Source organism: Pygocentrus nattereri, chromosome 3 (genome assembly GCF_015220715.1).
Source record: "Pygocentrus nattereri isolate fPygNat1 chromosome 3, fPygNat1.pri, whole genome shotgun sequence".
Lineage (NCBI taxonomy): Eukaryota > Metazoa > Chordata > Actinopteri > Characiformes > Serrasalmidae > Pygocentrus > Pygocentrus nattereri.
Genome location: NC_051213.1, coordinates 2,061,950 through 2,076,946, shown reverse-complemented (window position 1 = coordinate 2,076,946; position 14,997 = coordinate 2,061,950). Strand labels below are relative to the sequence as shown.

The following is a 14,997-nucleotide window of genomic DNA, read 5'->3' as shown; positions in this document are numbered from 1 at the left end:
CTACCTAAAAGCCAATTAAGTCATAACTTCAAAACCAAAAACATTATAACCTCAAAGCCAACTAAACACATCACAACCTCAAAGCCAATATAACATACTGCAACCTAAATGCCAATGAAATACATTGCAACCTAAATGCCAATTAAAAACCTCACAAGCTCAATACCAATTAAACACATTAGACCTTAAAGTCAATTAAACACATCATTGCATCAATACCAAACACATCACCTCACCACCAATTAAACACATCACAACCTTAAAGCCAATTAAACACATCACAACCCCAAAACCACCTAAACACATCACAACCTCAAAACCAACCAAACACATCACAACCTCAAAACCAACCAAACACATCACAACCTCAAAACCAACCAAACACATCACAACCTTCAAACCAACTAAATACTTCAAAACCTCGAAACCACTGAAATACATTACAACCTCGAAACCAACTACACATTACAATCTCATAACCAACTAAACACATCACAACCTCAAAACCAACTAAACACATCACAACCTCAAAACCAACTAAACACATCACAACCTCAAAACCAACTACACATTACAATCTCAAAATCAACTAAACACATCACAACCACAAAACCAACTATACATTACAACCTCAAAACCAGCTAAACATATCACAACCTCAAAACCAACTAAACACATTACAACCTCAAAACCAACTAAACATATCACAACCTCAAAACCAACTAAACACATCACAACCTCAAAACCAACTACACATTACAACCTCAAAACCAACTAAACACATTACAACCTCAAAACCAACTAAACATATCACAACCTCAAAACCAACTACACATTACAACCTCAAAACCAACTAAACACATCACAACCTCAAAACCAACTACACATTACAACCTCAAAACCAACTAAACACATTACAACCTCAAAACCAACTATACATTACAATCTCAAAACCAACTAAACACATTACAACCTTCAAACCAACTAAATACTTCAAAACCTCGAAACCACCGAAACACATTACAACCTCATAACCAACTAAACACATCACAACCTCAAAACCAATTACACATTACAATCTCAAAACCAACTAAACACATCACAGCCTCAAAACCAATTACACATTACAACCTCAAAACCAACTAAACACATCACAGCCTCAAAACCTACTAAACACATCACAGCCTCAAAACCACTTAAACACATCACAACATCAAAACCAACCAAATACATCACAAACTTCAAACCAACTAAATACTTCAAAACCTCGAAACCAACTACAAACATCACAACCTCAAAAACCAACTAAACACATCACAACCTCTAAGCTACCTAAACACATCACAACCTCGAAACCAACTACAAACATCACAACATCAAAACCAACCAAATACATCACAACCTTCAAACCAACTAAATACTTCAAAACCTCAAACCAACTACAAACATCACAACATCAAAACCAACCAAATACATCACAAACTTCAAACCAACTAAATACTTCAAAACCTCAAACCAACTACAAACATCACAACCTCAAAACCAACTAAACACATCACAACCTCTAAGCTACCTAAACATATCACAACCTCTAAACTACCTAAACACATCACAACCTCGAAACCAACTACAAACATCACAACATCAAAACCAACCAAATACATCACAACCTTCAAACCAACTAAATACTTCAAAACCTCAAACCAACTACAAACATCACAACCTCAAAACCAACTAAACACATCACAACCTCTAAGCTACCTAAACACGTCACAACCTCAAAACCAACTAAACACATTACAACCTCAAAACCAATTACAAACACCACAACCTCAAAGCCACTTACACATAATAACCCCAAAACCAACTAAATACATCACAACCTTAAAACCAACTAAACACATTACAACCTCAAAACCACTTAAACACCACAACCTCAAAACCAACTAAACACATCACAACCTCAAAACCAATTACAGACACCACAACCTCAAAACCAACTAAACACATCACAACCTCAAAACCAATTACAGACACCACAACCTCAAAACCAACTAAACACATCACAACCTCAAAACCAATTACAGACACCACAACCTCAAAACCAACTAAACACATCACAACCTCAAAACCAATTACAGACACCACAACCTCAAAACCAACTAAACGCATCACAACCTCAAAACCAATTACAGACACCACAACCTCAAAACCAACTAAACACATCACAACCTCAAAACCAATTACAGACACCACAACCTCAAAACCAACTAAACACATCACAACCTCAAAACCAATTACAGACACCACAACCTCAAAACCAACTAAACACATTACAACCTCAAAACCAATTACAGACACCACAACCTCAAAACCAACTAAACGCATCACAACCTCAAAACCAACTAAACACATTACAACCTCACCACCACTTAAACATCATAACCTCAATATCAAATAAACATTTAACCCTAAAACCAAACACATCACAACCTCAATACCAAACACACTACAGCTTTACATTTTCTATTTAAATTTAATTTATATTTACTAAAAACAAAGTTCAGAAGGTAAAACATGAAATAGTGTTTTTGCACTGTTTTTTTAAACAATGTCCTAATGGCTGCTTTTTTATTAGCATTTCACACACTACCCCACCGTTTCTGGAATTGGGTTTATATAAACATAAATTGAAGAAAATGAAAGTAACTGTCTGCTCTGAAATTTTTACACTATGTACAATTTTCTCTATGCTTTCCTTTCACTGCAACAGACGTTAAGAATACTGGCATAGAGAATTCTGGGTTTTGCAGTTTTTATTACTTATTAAGGAATAATTTTGAAAAAAATCGTGTGTAGTTCAACTAAGACATGTTTGGTGTCTGAAGTTTGCGTCTGTTTTCAAACATACAGGCTGCGACTTTATACGACACTTGGTCAAATCTGATTGGCTGAGAAGTCTTTTACCTGTGCTGCTATTTGCAATTGAATATGGTTTTTGGCTTTTTTTCTACAATAACTTAATCAGTTGGTTACTGGCTGCTAAGTAACAACTATTTTACAGACACTCGTACTAACTGATAAGTACTGAAGTGCTGAAAAAGCTGAGCTGAGCCTGAGACTCCAGTAAAACTGGATTTGTATTGGATTTTCAACTTTCTCTCCTCAATTTCTCAGGAAACAAATGTCCAAAAAAGATTTCCTCACTGCCTGCCACCCTGGACCCACTCCAGTTTGCGTACAGGCGGAACAGATCTACGGACGATGCGATCGCCCTGACCCTGCACACTGCCCTCTCCCACCTGGACAAGAAGGACACGTATGTGAGAATGCTGTTTGTGGACTACAGTTCAGCATTCAACACCATCGTTCCCTCAAGGCTCGACATCAAGCTCCGGGATCTGGGTCTGAACAGGACACTGTGCAGCTGGATCCTTAACTTCCTGACGGGTCGACGGCAGGTGGTAAGGATGGGCAATATCACATCCTCCTCTCTGACCCTCAACACTGGAGCCCCTCAGGGCTGTGTGCTCAGTCCGCTCCTGTACTCCCTGTACACCCACGACTGCACAGCCAGACACAGCTCCAATGTCATCATCAAGTTTGCTGACGACACAACGATTGTAGGCCTGATCTCCAACAACGATGAATCGGCCTACAGAGAGGAGGTTAACATCCTGGAAAACTGGTGCCAGGAGAATAACCTCTCTCTAAACGTCAGTAAGACTAAGGAGCTGATCGTGGACTTCAGGAAGCAGGAGAGAGTACATCCCCCGATCTCCATCAATGGGACTGCGGTAGAGAGGGTTAGCAGCTTCAAGTCCTTGGTGTTCACATCAGCGAGGATCTGACATGGACAGAACACACCACACGGGTGGTGAAGAAGGCCCAACAACGCCTCTACTTCCTCAGGCGGCTGAGGAGGTTTGGTCTGAACCCCAGCATCCTCAGGACTTTCTACACCTGCACTGTGGAAAGTATTCTGACTGGCAGCATCACTACCTGGTACGGGAGCTGTACCGCCCTCGAGAGGAAATCCCTGCAGAGGGTAGTACACACAGCACAACACATCACTGGAGTTCAGCTCCCAAACCTTCTGGATTTATACACCAGCCGCTGCCTGAGGAAATCCAGAAGGATTATGAAGGACCCCTACCACCCAAGTCACTGCCTGTTTTCACAACTGCCGAGTGGAAGGAGGCTTAGAAGCTTGAAGACCAGAACCAACCGGTTCCGAGACAGCTTCTTCCCCCAGGCGACCAGACTGTGGAACAGACAGTAGAACAGTGTTCTGCCCTACCCACCCCACTGCCACCCCATACGAACTCAATGCACTCTGCACTTTATCCTGCACTCCATTACTTTACTTCACTTTACACTGCACATTCGGACTCAGTCTCTACCATGCACTTTACTCTAAGCTACTCTAAGTCACCTACTGGACTATCTCCGTACTTACACACATACATAGATTATTGCACATGTACACAGCAGTGCAGTATCCTTATTTTATGACTTTTTACCTCACATTCAGTGCAATAAGATTATGTATATAATTATGTATATAATGTCTGTGTATATTGTTGAAGTTGGTTTACTGTATATTTCTATATTTATATATATATATATATATATATATATATATATATATATATATATATATATATAATTTTTTTTTTTTTGTTGTTGTACTCCATGTTGTATTTACTGTCGCTGCATTCAGTGGGAACTTGCACCCAAGTTTTTCACTCACCTGTACTCCTGTACTCTTGTGATGTGACAATAAATCTGATTTGATTTGATTTGATTTGATTGACAACCAGATATATTTCAGAATGCAGATCACCAATGCTCTATTCATTTACGGTGTGTCTGAAGTATCAGCATAACCTTTATTTCCCATGTTTCTAACTAAAATAAGGCAAAATCACGTCAAATCATAAGTAATAAAGAGAGTGGCTTCCATTAATATTAGAAAATCTCAACAAATCTGCAGGTCAAAGAATGCTTCTGCTTTTATTTCTTTTTAAAATAACATTTTATTATAACTTTACTGGCCACTGTTTATTAAAAAAGTGTCAAAAGACCAACAGCAAAATACAGGCACTTATACTAGACCTTAAAATGTTATGGGAAAACATCAAGTAGCTAAAAATAAATGTCTAGAGGAAGCATATTTTCTTGAACTAGACTCCTGACATCTCTTCTTTGCTGCAACTTCGTGCATTCTTGGAAGGAGAGAAAGTCATTTATCCAACAAATGTCATTTTCTGTTTTCTTACGTGCTTAGCAACCAGGACTCAGTAGAATTATATAGTTACTGAGAAAAAAATAGTTCACTGCAGAAAATCAGACTGTCTCAGTAACTGGTTCAGTGTGTTTACACTTAATAATCTGATAACTGCAGAAAATCAGATTGTGTCAGTAACTGGTTCAGTGTGTTTACACTTAATAATCTGATAACTGCAGTAAATCAGATTGTGGCAGTAACTGGTTCAGTGTGTTTACACTTAATAATCTGATAACTGCAGTAAATCAGACTGTGTCAGTAACTGGTTCAGTGTGTTTACACTTAATAATCTGATAACTGCAGTAAATCAGACTGTGTCAGTAACTGGTTCAGTGTGTTTACACTTAATAATCTGATAACTGCAGTAAATCAGATTGTGTCAGTAACTGGTTCAGTGTGTTTACACTTAATAATCTGATAACTGCAGAAAATCAGATTGTGTCAGTAACTGGTTCAGTGTGTTTACACTTAATAATCTGATAACTGCAGAAAATCAGATTGTGTCAGTAACTGGTTCAGTGTGTTTACACTTAATAATCTGATAACTGCAGAAAATCAGATTGTGTCAGTAACTGGTTCAGTGTGTTTACACTTAATAATCTGATAACTGCAGAAAATCAGATTGTGTCAGTAACTGGTTCAGTGTGTTTACACTTAATAATCTGATAACTGCAGAAAATCAGACTGTGTCAGTAACTGGTTCAGAGTGTTTACACTTAATAATCTGATAACTGCAGTAAATCAGATTGTGTCAGTAACTGGTTCAGTGTGTTTACACTTAATAATCTGATAACTGCAGAAAATCAGATTGTGTCAGTAACTGGTTCAGTGTGTTTACACTTAATAATCTGATAACTGCAGTAAATCAGACTGTGTCAGTAACTGGTTCAGCGTGTTTACACTTAATAATCTGATAACTGCAGAAAATCAGATTGTGTCAGTAACTGGTTCAGTGTGTTTACACTTAATAATCTGATAACTGCAGAAAATCAGATTGTGTCAGTAACTGGTTCAGTGTGTTTACACTTAATAATCTGATAACTGCAGTAAATCAGATTGTGTCAGTAACTGGTTCAGTGTGTTTACACTTAATAATCTGATAACTGCAGAAAATCAGATTGTGTCAGTAACTGGTTCAGTGTGTTTACACTTAATAATCTGATAACTGCAGTAAATCAGATTGTGTCAGTAACTGGTTCAGTGTGTTTACACTTAATAATCTGATAACTGCAGTAAATCAGACTGTGTCAGTAACTGGTTCAGTGTGTTTACACTTAATAATCTGATAACTACAGTAAATCAGACTGTGTCAGTAACTGGTTCAGTGTGTTTGCACTTAATAATCTGACAACTGCCAAAAATCAGATTGTGTCAGTAACTGGTTCAGTGTGTTTACACTTAATAATCTGATAACTGCAGAAAATCAGACTGTGTCAGTAACTGGTTCAGTGTGTTTATACTTAATAATCTGATAACTACAGAAAATCAGATTGTGGCAGTAACTGGTTCAGTGTGTTTGCACTTAATAATCTGATAACTGCAGAAAATCAGACTGTGTCAGTAACTGGTTCAGTGTGTTTACACTTAATAATCTGATAACTGCAGTAAATCAGATTGTGGCAGTAACTGGTTCAGTGTGTTTGCACTTAATAATCTGACAACTGCCAAAAATCAGATTGTGTCAGTAACTGGTTCAGTGTGTTTACACTTAATAATCTGATAACTACAGAAAATCAGACTGTGTCAGTAACTGGTTCAGTGTGTTTACACTTAATAATCTGATAACTGCAGAAAATCAGATTGTGTCAGTAACTGGTTCAGCGTGTTTACACTTAATAATCTGATAACTACAGAAAATCAGATTGTGTCAGTAACTGGTTCAGCGTGTTTACACTTAATAATCTGATAACAGCAGTAAATCAGATTGTATCAGTAACTGGTTCAGTGTGTTTACACTTAATAATCTGATAACTGCAGAAAATCAGATTGTATCAGTAACTGGTTCAGTGTGTTTACACTTAATAATCTGATAACTGCAGAAAATCAGATTGTGTCAGTAACTGGTTCAGTGTGTTTACACTTAATAATCTGATAATTGCAGAAAATCAGACTGTGTCAGTAACTGGTTCAGTGTGTTTACACTTAATAATCTGATAACTACAGAAAATCAGACTGGGTCAGTAACTGGTTCAGTGTGTTTACACTTAATAATCTGATAACTACAGAAAATCAGACTGGGTCAGTAACTGGTTCAGTGTGTTTACACTTAATAATCTGATAACTGCAGAAAATCAGATTGTGTCAGTAACTGGTTCAGTGTGTTTACACTTAATAATCTGATAACTGCAGAAAATCAGATTGTGTCAGTAACTGGTTCAGTGTGTTTACACTTAATAATCTGATAACTGCAGAAAATCAGATTGTGTCAGTAACTGGTTCAGTGTGTTTACACTTAATAATCTGATAACTGCAGAAAATCAGATTGTGTCAGTAACTGGTTCAGTGTGTTTACACTGAATAATCTGATAACTGCAGAAAATCAGATTGTGTCAGTAACTGGTTCAGTGTGTTTATACTTAATAATCTGATAACTGCAGAAAATCAGATTGTGTCAGTAACTGGTTCAGTGTGTTTACACTGAATAATCTGATAACTGCAGAAAATCAGATTGTGTCAGTAACTGGTTCAGTGTGTTTACACTGAATAATCTGATAAGTGCAGAAAATCAGATTGTGTCAGTAACTGGCTCAGTGTGTTTACACTGAATAATCTGATAAGTGCAGAAAATCAGATTGTGTCAGTAACTGGTTCAGTGTGTTTACACTTAATAATCTGATAAGTGCAGAAAATCAGATTGTGTCAGTAACTGGTTCAGTGTGTTTACACTTAAATGTCCTCTGGACACTGACTAACTGAGCCACTGACTGACTGACTGAATAAATGAATGACTGAGCCACTATTTTACTGACTGACTGAGCTGCTGAGTCACTGACTGACAGAGTCACTGACTGACTAAGCTGCTGACTCACTGACTGACAGAGTCACTGACTGACAGAGTCACTGACTGACTGAGCTGCTGAGTCACTGACTGACAGTCACTGACTGACTGAGCTGCTGAGTCACTGACTGACAGTCACTGACTGACTAAGCTACTGAGTCACTGACTGACTAAGCTGCTGAGTCACTGACTGATTTACAGACTGACTGACAAACGGAGCAGTAGTACTTACATGGATCTGGAAGCCATAGTTCCTCTGCACTGGGAATTCAGTGACATCAAAACAAGTGGAGAGATCGATCTCTCCGTCCAGATCAGCAGCCTGGGAAACATGAATGAATTCAGGCGTCTAAAGAACAGTTTAAAAACAGGTGGATATTCTACAATAAACAGGTCCACAAAGAACAGACATGATGGAAATCATCAAAATGATGGAATCCCTTCTCATATTAATAAAGCTTATTCAGTAATAAGACGTGCAGTGTAAACAGACACCAAACTGTAAATTATTTCATCACAAATTAAAATATTTTGGGAACAAACACAAATTTATGACATGATACAAAATATAAATGTCATGACAGTACTAGCTAACTAAATGGCGAATATCTATTTGATCGATGTGATTAGACCACCGGTTTTAATATAGATATTCCAGATATTGATTTCATTGTAAGTTAATTCACTGTACTACAGTTTTTTCAATGATTATGGAATCATCGACAGCTCAGCAACTGTCTGAAACCTATGAAGCATTAGCAATAGTCTTACACCTGTGTCTGCAACTAAACTGGTTCTATACTAGACCTACACTATTTTGCCAAAAGTATGTGGACACCTGACCATTACACCCATATGAGCTTGTTGTGATGGTCCATTCCAAAACCATGATCTACAACAGCCTCCACGCTTCTGGGAAGCTTTCTACAAGATGTTGGACAGTGTCTGTGAATTTGTGTCCATTCAGTCTAAAGAGCATTTGTGAGGTCAGTCACTGATGTTGGACAAGAGGACCTGGCTGACAAACTCCGTTCCAGTTCATCCCAAAGGTGTTCAGTGGGGTTGAGGGGTTGAAACCCTGAAAAACAGCCCAGCTCATCATCCCTCCTCCACCAAATTTTACTGGTGGATCTACATTCCGGTTGGTAACGTTCTCCTGACATCCACCAAACCCAGATTCATCACCATACTGAGAGATAGAGAAGCTGATTCATCTCTCCAGAGAACACGGTTCCACTGCTCCAGAGTCCAGTGGCGGCGCTTTACACCCCTCCAGCTGGATGCTTGGCATTGCGCATAGTGATCTTAGGCTTGCATGCAGCTGCTCAGCCATGGAGACCCAGTTCATGAAGCTCCTGATGTGCATTTCTTGTGCTGATGGTGCTTCCAGAGGCTGTTTTGAACCCTGTAGTGAGTGATGAAACAGGCTTGCTGTTCCTAGATGCTTCCATTTCACAATAACAGCACTTACAGTTGTCTGAGGCGGATCTAGTAGGGCATAAATTTCACTAACTGACTTGTGGTGAAGGTGGCATCCTATATCAGAACCATGTTTAAAGTCACTGAGCTCTTCATTACGACCCTCTACTGCCAGTGTTTGTCTATGGAGACTGCATGACTATGTGCTTGATGTTATGCACCTGCTGGCTGGAACACCTAAACACCGTTATTAGGTTGGGTGTCCACATACTTGTGGCCATTTAGTCTAATATCTGTTTTATATTAGACTGTGCTGATACCATTCACAGTCAGACAGACAGACAGACAGACAGACAAACTAACCTCCTCAGCGATGGAATCTCTGTAATATCTCAGACTCTGGTCAGTCAAAACAAACCAGTGCTTCTTCCACTGAGGAAGAAAAACAGAGTGGTGTCAGAAGACCCACATCAACCTCCAGAATTTAATAGTAGCTGCTCCAAACATAACTAGCAAAGAAACAGTCCAGAATTGGAAGCCCGGGAGGATTTGGGAACACATGTTTGTGCTTTTCCGTATCACAGTGACTCACCAGGCCATCTTCGTACAGCTTGGTCATCCATCCTTTCTTAAAGTTCAGCAGGTCAGGCTGGAGAAGAGAATGAGGAATAACACGCAACATGACCGCACACATAACAGCTAGATACTAACAAATGCCACCAAGTAAACTGCAGGAACAGCCAGGCTCAATGTTTCAGCTAACAGTAAAAAGGGAATTCCACCCATTTTTAAGGTGTAAACAAAGTCATTCAGTGTGGTTTTCCAGTCTTAATGAGTCAGAGCTGCTCACAGTGGTGATGATAGGAACCAGACGTCCCTCTAAAAGCTCCTCACAGTGGTGGTGATGGGAACCAGACGTCCCTCTAAAAGCTCCTACAGAAAGTTCCTACATGAACTGGTTCTGAATTCACTGCCTGATGACTGAGACGCTGTTTTATGAGAGTTTAGAGAACTTCAACTCCATTCATGGTGGAGGGAGACATGCAGGGCGCTGTGCGGCAAAATAGTCCCCAAAGAAAACTCATTATTCCAGATTTTCCACTGTTTTCCATCATCAACATTCCATATAAGCTCAGAAGACTCGTGTAGGTTCTCTGGTGGTTCTGGATGGTAAATAAAGTGTCTATATCTGTGTTGTAGTCATGGAGACGCCTGGTTCCCATCACCACCACTGTAAAGACGTCTGGACCATCTCACACTAAACCCACTGAATCTCTCTGTTTACACCTTACACACAAAAATCATTTTAATTTCCCTTTAATAACCATCAGCTAACAGCCTGTAAATACCACAGTCAGAGCGCAATAAAACAGTGCTGCTGCTCTGAAACCTACGTCTGCAGGGATTAATATGATGGTAGGATGCTGTAAATGTTAAAAATGTTGGATGTTGGTCCTGAATAACAAACAAAGCTGTCGAAGATCATAACGTAGATCAGAATGCTGTAGAACATCAAGAATACATCATAGGTAATAAACAAATATCCAGAATGCATTGCAGCGCAAGTGGTCACCAAATAATAAGGCCAATAAATTCTTACAAATATTGTAAATAAGTAACTGGAAGGGGAAAGTTTGGGAATGAAAGTCAAGTTGGTTTGACAAAGCCATTGCTATGGAATCCCTGGTGGTTGCTCAGGGGTTGCCAGGCCATTGCTATGGTATGCCAGATGGTTGCTAAGGTGTTGCTGGACTGTTGCTATGGTATCCCAGGTTGTTGCTAAGTTTGCAAGGTGATTACAATGGTATCCCAGATGGTTGCTAAGGTGTTGCTAGGCTATTGGTATGGTATCCCACATGGTTGCTAAGGTGTTTGCTAAGCTATTACTATGGTATCCCAGCTGGTTGCTAACGTATTGCCAGATTTTGGTATGGTATCCCAGGTGGTTGCTAAGGTTTTGCTTAACCATTGCTACAATATAACAGATGGTTGCTAAGAAATTGCTAGATCTTTACTATAAAATCCCTGGTGGTTGCTAAGTTTTCTAGGTCATTGCAATGGTATCCCAGGTTGTTGCTAAGGTGTTTCTAGGCTAGTCCCATGGTATACCAGGTGGTTGCTAATATATGTGTGTGAGGGATGTCCTATATGACATTATTTGTGGCAAATAGATTTAAATTCTCAACAATCTGCCACTGATTTCCAAAAGGGATAAAAATATGTTTGAACAAACGCTGTATGAAAAATATACATGCTATCAGCTCCAAAAGCATATAGGCTGTACAATCCTGCAGTTTCACGGTGCCAGCTCAACATTTCTGACCACTAAAAATGGTTAAAAAAGTATAGAATAATAAAACAAAGCGCAGTGAACTGGCTTGGTCAGGTCAAATGAATTACAGTCAATTATTTATCAACTTCTTATTCCTACCCATTCAATACTGAAACACTGAATGAACCATCCAAAACTACTTTTATCTGGTTTAAAATGTTCAATCCTACATTGTAAAAGTTGCTGCTGTATGTAAAATGAATATTAAACTCAATGGTTTCTTTTGAGCAGTAGTGTATACAGCACTAATCACAATGCGCTGTATGTATGAATGCTAATAATTATTAATGCTAATAATCCATCCAGCATTACAGCAGCTCATCAAACAAGTTCAACTGCTTCATCTATTTCACCCAAGGGTCACAATCACTCTGTAACAGTCAAGTCCAGTTAACTGCAAATCTAATTACACATTAAAATGCATGCTTGCAGGTCATCTCACAGATCATCAAGGTAAAAGACGGGGATTAACCGTCCAGTGTCCTGTATGTGAAACACCCAGCTGCTTAACTACTAGACTGAACATTACAGAGATATTATAAACCATTTTATTAAAACGCTGAAACGCAATATCATCATAAAAGAGCTTGTGCTATGTTCATCTCAGCCTGGCCTGGCTCCGTGCAAATCAACTCAGCCTTATTAAGAGATGCACAGCGGTGCTGTCACTTAGCTGTACCTTATTCTTACTGAGCTTCATCTGAGCGCTCCTCTTCACGCACATCTGCCCCGCGGTGTTTCTCTCTGTGTGACTGCATATGAATTGTGCTCAGTGAGGGTGTGCTTGTATATGTTTCAGCTTTCAGAGGCTCGCTCATGCTATTTAAAACCGGGTTGGGGGGGTATGGCTGGCAGCTGCCCACACACACAGGAAATACCCTGAGGACTATTCTGAACCCATTCCAACAAGAAGTGCTAAACCCCTAAGACAAACTGCTGCACTACTAGTGAGGATGTTACCGGTTTTAATGATATACCACGGTATAAAAGCCAATTACATTTTTTTTTTAATATTAGAGTTTGATATTGTTTGTAAACACTGTTTAAGTTTAAAATCAGACTACGTATTCTGAGAAAACCATACTAGGGCCTACCAACCTACCCAAAGAACTATCAAAGCACACCAGGACCCAAACCAAGGAATACCAAACCACGCCAAGAACAACTAAACCATATCAAGAAGTATCAAATCATACCAAGAACAAGCTAACCATGCCAAAAAATTCAATCATACCAAGAACTACCAAACCACACCAAGTACAGCCAAACCATACAAAGGTCTAGCAAACTACACCAAGATCTATCAAAACCATACCAAGAACTATCAGAACCATATCAAGAAGTATCAGAACCATATCAAGAAGTATTAAATCATACGAAGAACAAGCAAACCATGCCAAACACATTTCAATCATACTAAAAACTACCAAACCCTATAAAAGTATGAAACCATGACAGAAAGTACTAGATCATACCAAGAACAGCCAAATCACACAAAGGACAACCACACCACACCAACAACCAACGAAACCACACCAAGAACAGCCAAAACCATTCCAACCTATACCAAGAACTACTAATTCATGCAAAAAACTAAAATACTACACAACAAATTACCAAACCACACCAAGAACAGCCAAACCACACCAAGGACTGCCAAACCACACCAAGAACAGCCAAACCACACCAAGAACAGCCAAAGCACACCAAGGACTGCCAAACCACACCAAGAACAGCCAAACCACACCAAGGACTGCCAAACCACACCAAGAACTGCCAAACCACACCAAGAACAGCCAAACCACACCAAGAACAGCCAAACCACACCAAGGACTGCCAAACCACACCAAGAACAGCCAAATCACACCAAGGACTGCCAAACCACACCAAGAACAGCCAAACCACACCAAGGACTGCCAAACCACACCAAGAACAGCCAAATCACACCAAGGACTGCCAAACCACACCAAGAACTGCCAAACCACACCAAGAACAGCCAAAGCACACCAAGGACTGCCAAACCACACCAAGAACAGCCAAACCACACCAGGAACTACCAAACCACACCAAGAACTGCCAAACCACACCAAGGACTGCCAAACCACACCAGGAACAGCCAAACCACACCAAGGACTGCCAAACCACACCAAGAACTGCCAAACCACACCAAGAACAGCCAAACCACACCAAGAACTGCCAAACCACACCAAGAACAGCCAAACCACACCAAGAACAGCCAAACCACACCAAGAACTGCCAAACCACACCAAGAACAGCCAAACCACACCAAGAACTGCCAAACCACACCAGGAACTACCAAACCACACCAAGAACTGCCAAACCACACCAAGAACTGCCAAACCACACCAGGAACTACCAAACCACAGCAAGAACTGCCAAACCACACCAGGAACTACCAAACCACACCAAGAACTGCCAAACCACACCAAGAACTGCCAAACCACACCAAGGACTGCCAAACCATACAAAGGTCTAGCAAACTACACCAAGATCTATCAAAACCATACCAAGAACTATCAGAACCATATCAAGAAGTATCAGAACCATATCAAGAAGTATTAAATCATACGAAGAACAAGCAAACCATGCCAAACACATTTCAATCATACTAAAAACTACCAAACCCTATAAAAGTATGAAACCATGACAGAAAGTACTAGATCATACCAAGAACAGCCAAATCACACAAAGGACAACCACACCACACCAACAACCAACGAAACCACACCAAGAACAGCCAAAACCATTCCAACCTATACCAAGAACTACTAATTCATGCAAAAAACTAAAATACTACACAACAAATTACCAAACCACACCAAGAACTGCCAAACCACACCAAGAACAGCCAAACCACACCAAGAACAGCCAAACCACACCAAGGACTGCCAAACCACACCAAGAACAGCCAAATCACACCAAGGACTGCCAAACCAC

The 14,997-nt window shown here is 39.7% G+C and overlaps 1 protein-coding gene across 7 annotated transcripts in view; it reads right to left on the bottom strand.

The window, feature by feature from the left end:
- Positions 1 to 14,997, bottom strand: part of si:ch73-103b11.2 (early endosome antigen 1) — a 145,206-nt gene that overhangs the window by 41,122 nt on the left and 89,087 nt on the right. For all 7 annotated transcript variants that reach the window (XR_005130081.1, XM_037536962.1, XM_037536960.1 and 4 more), the window contains 3 exons: positions 10,300 to 10,356; positions 10,071 to 10,139; positions 8,521 to 8,610 (listed from right to left, as the gene is read on the bottom strand). Coding sequence is in view for 6 of the 7 variants with exons in the window: in XM_037536962.1 (XP_037392859.1) it covers positions 8,521 to 8,610; positions 10,071 to 10,139; positions 10,300 to 10,356 (216 nt within the window). In the remaining variant the exon portion in view is untranslated. The remainder of the gene's footprint in view (positions 1 to 8,520; positions 8,611 to 10,070; positions 10,140 to 10,299; positions 10,357 to 14,997) is intronic.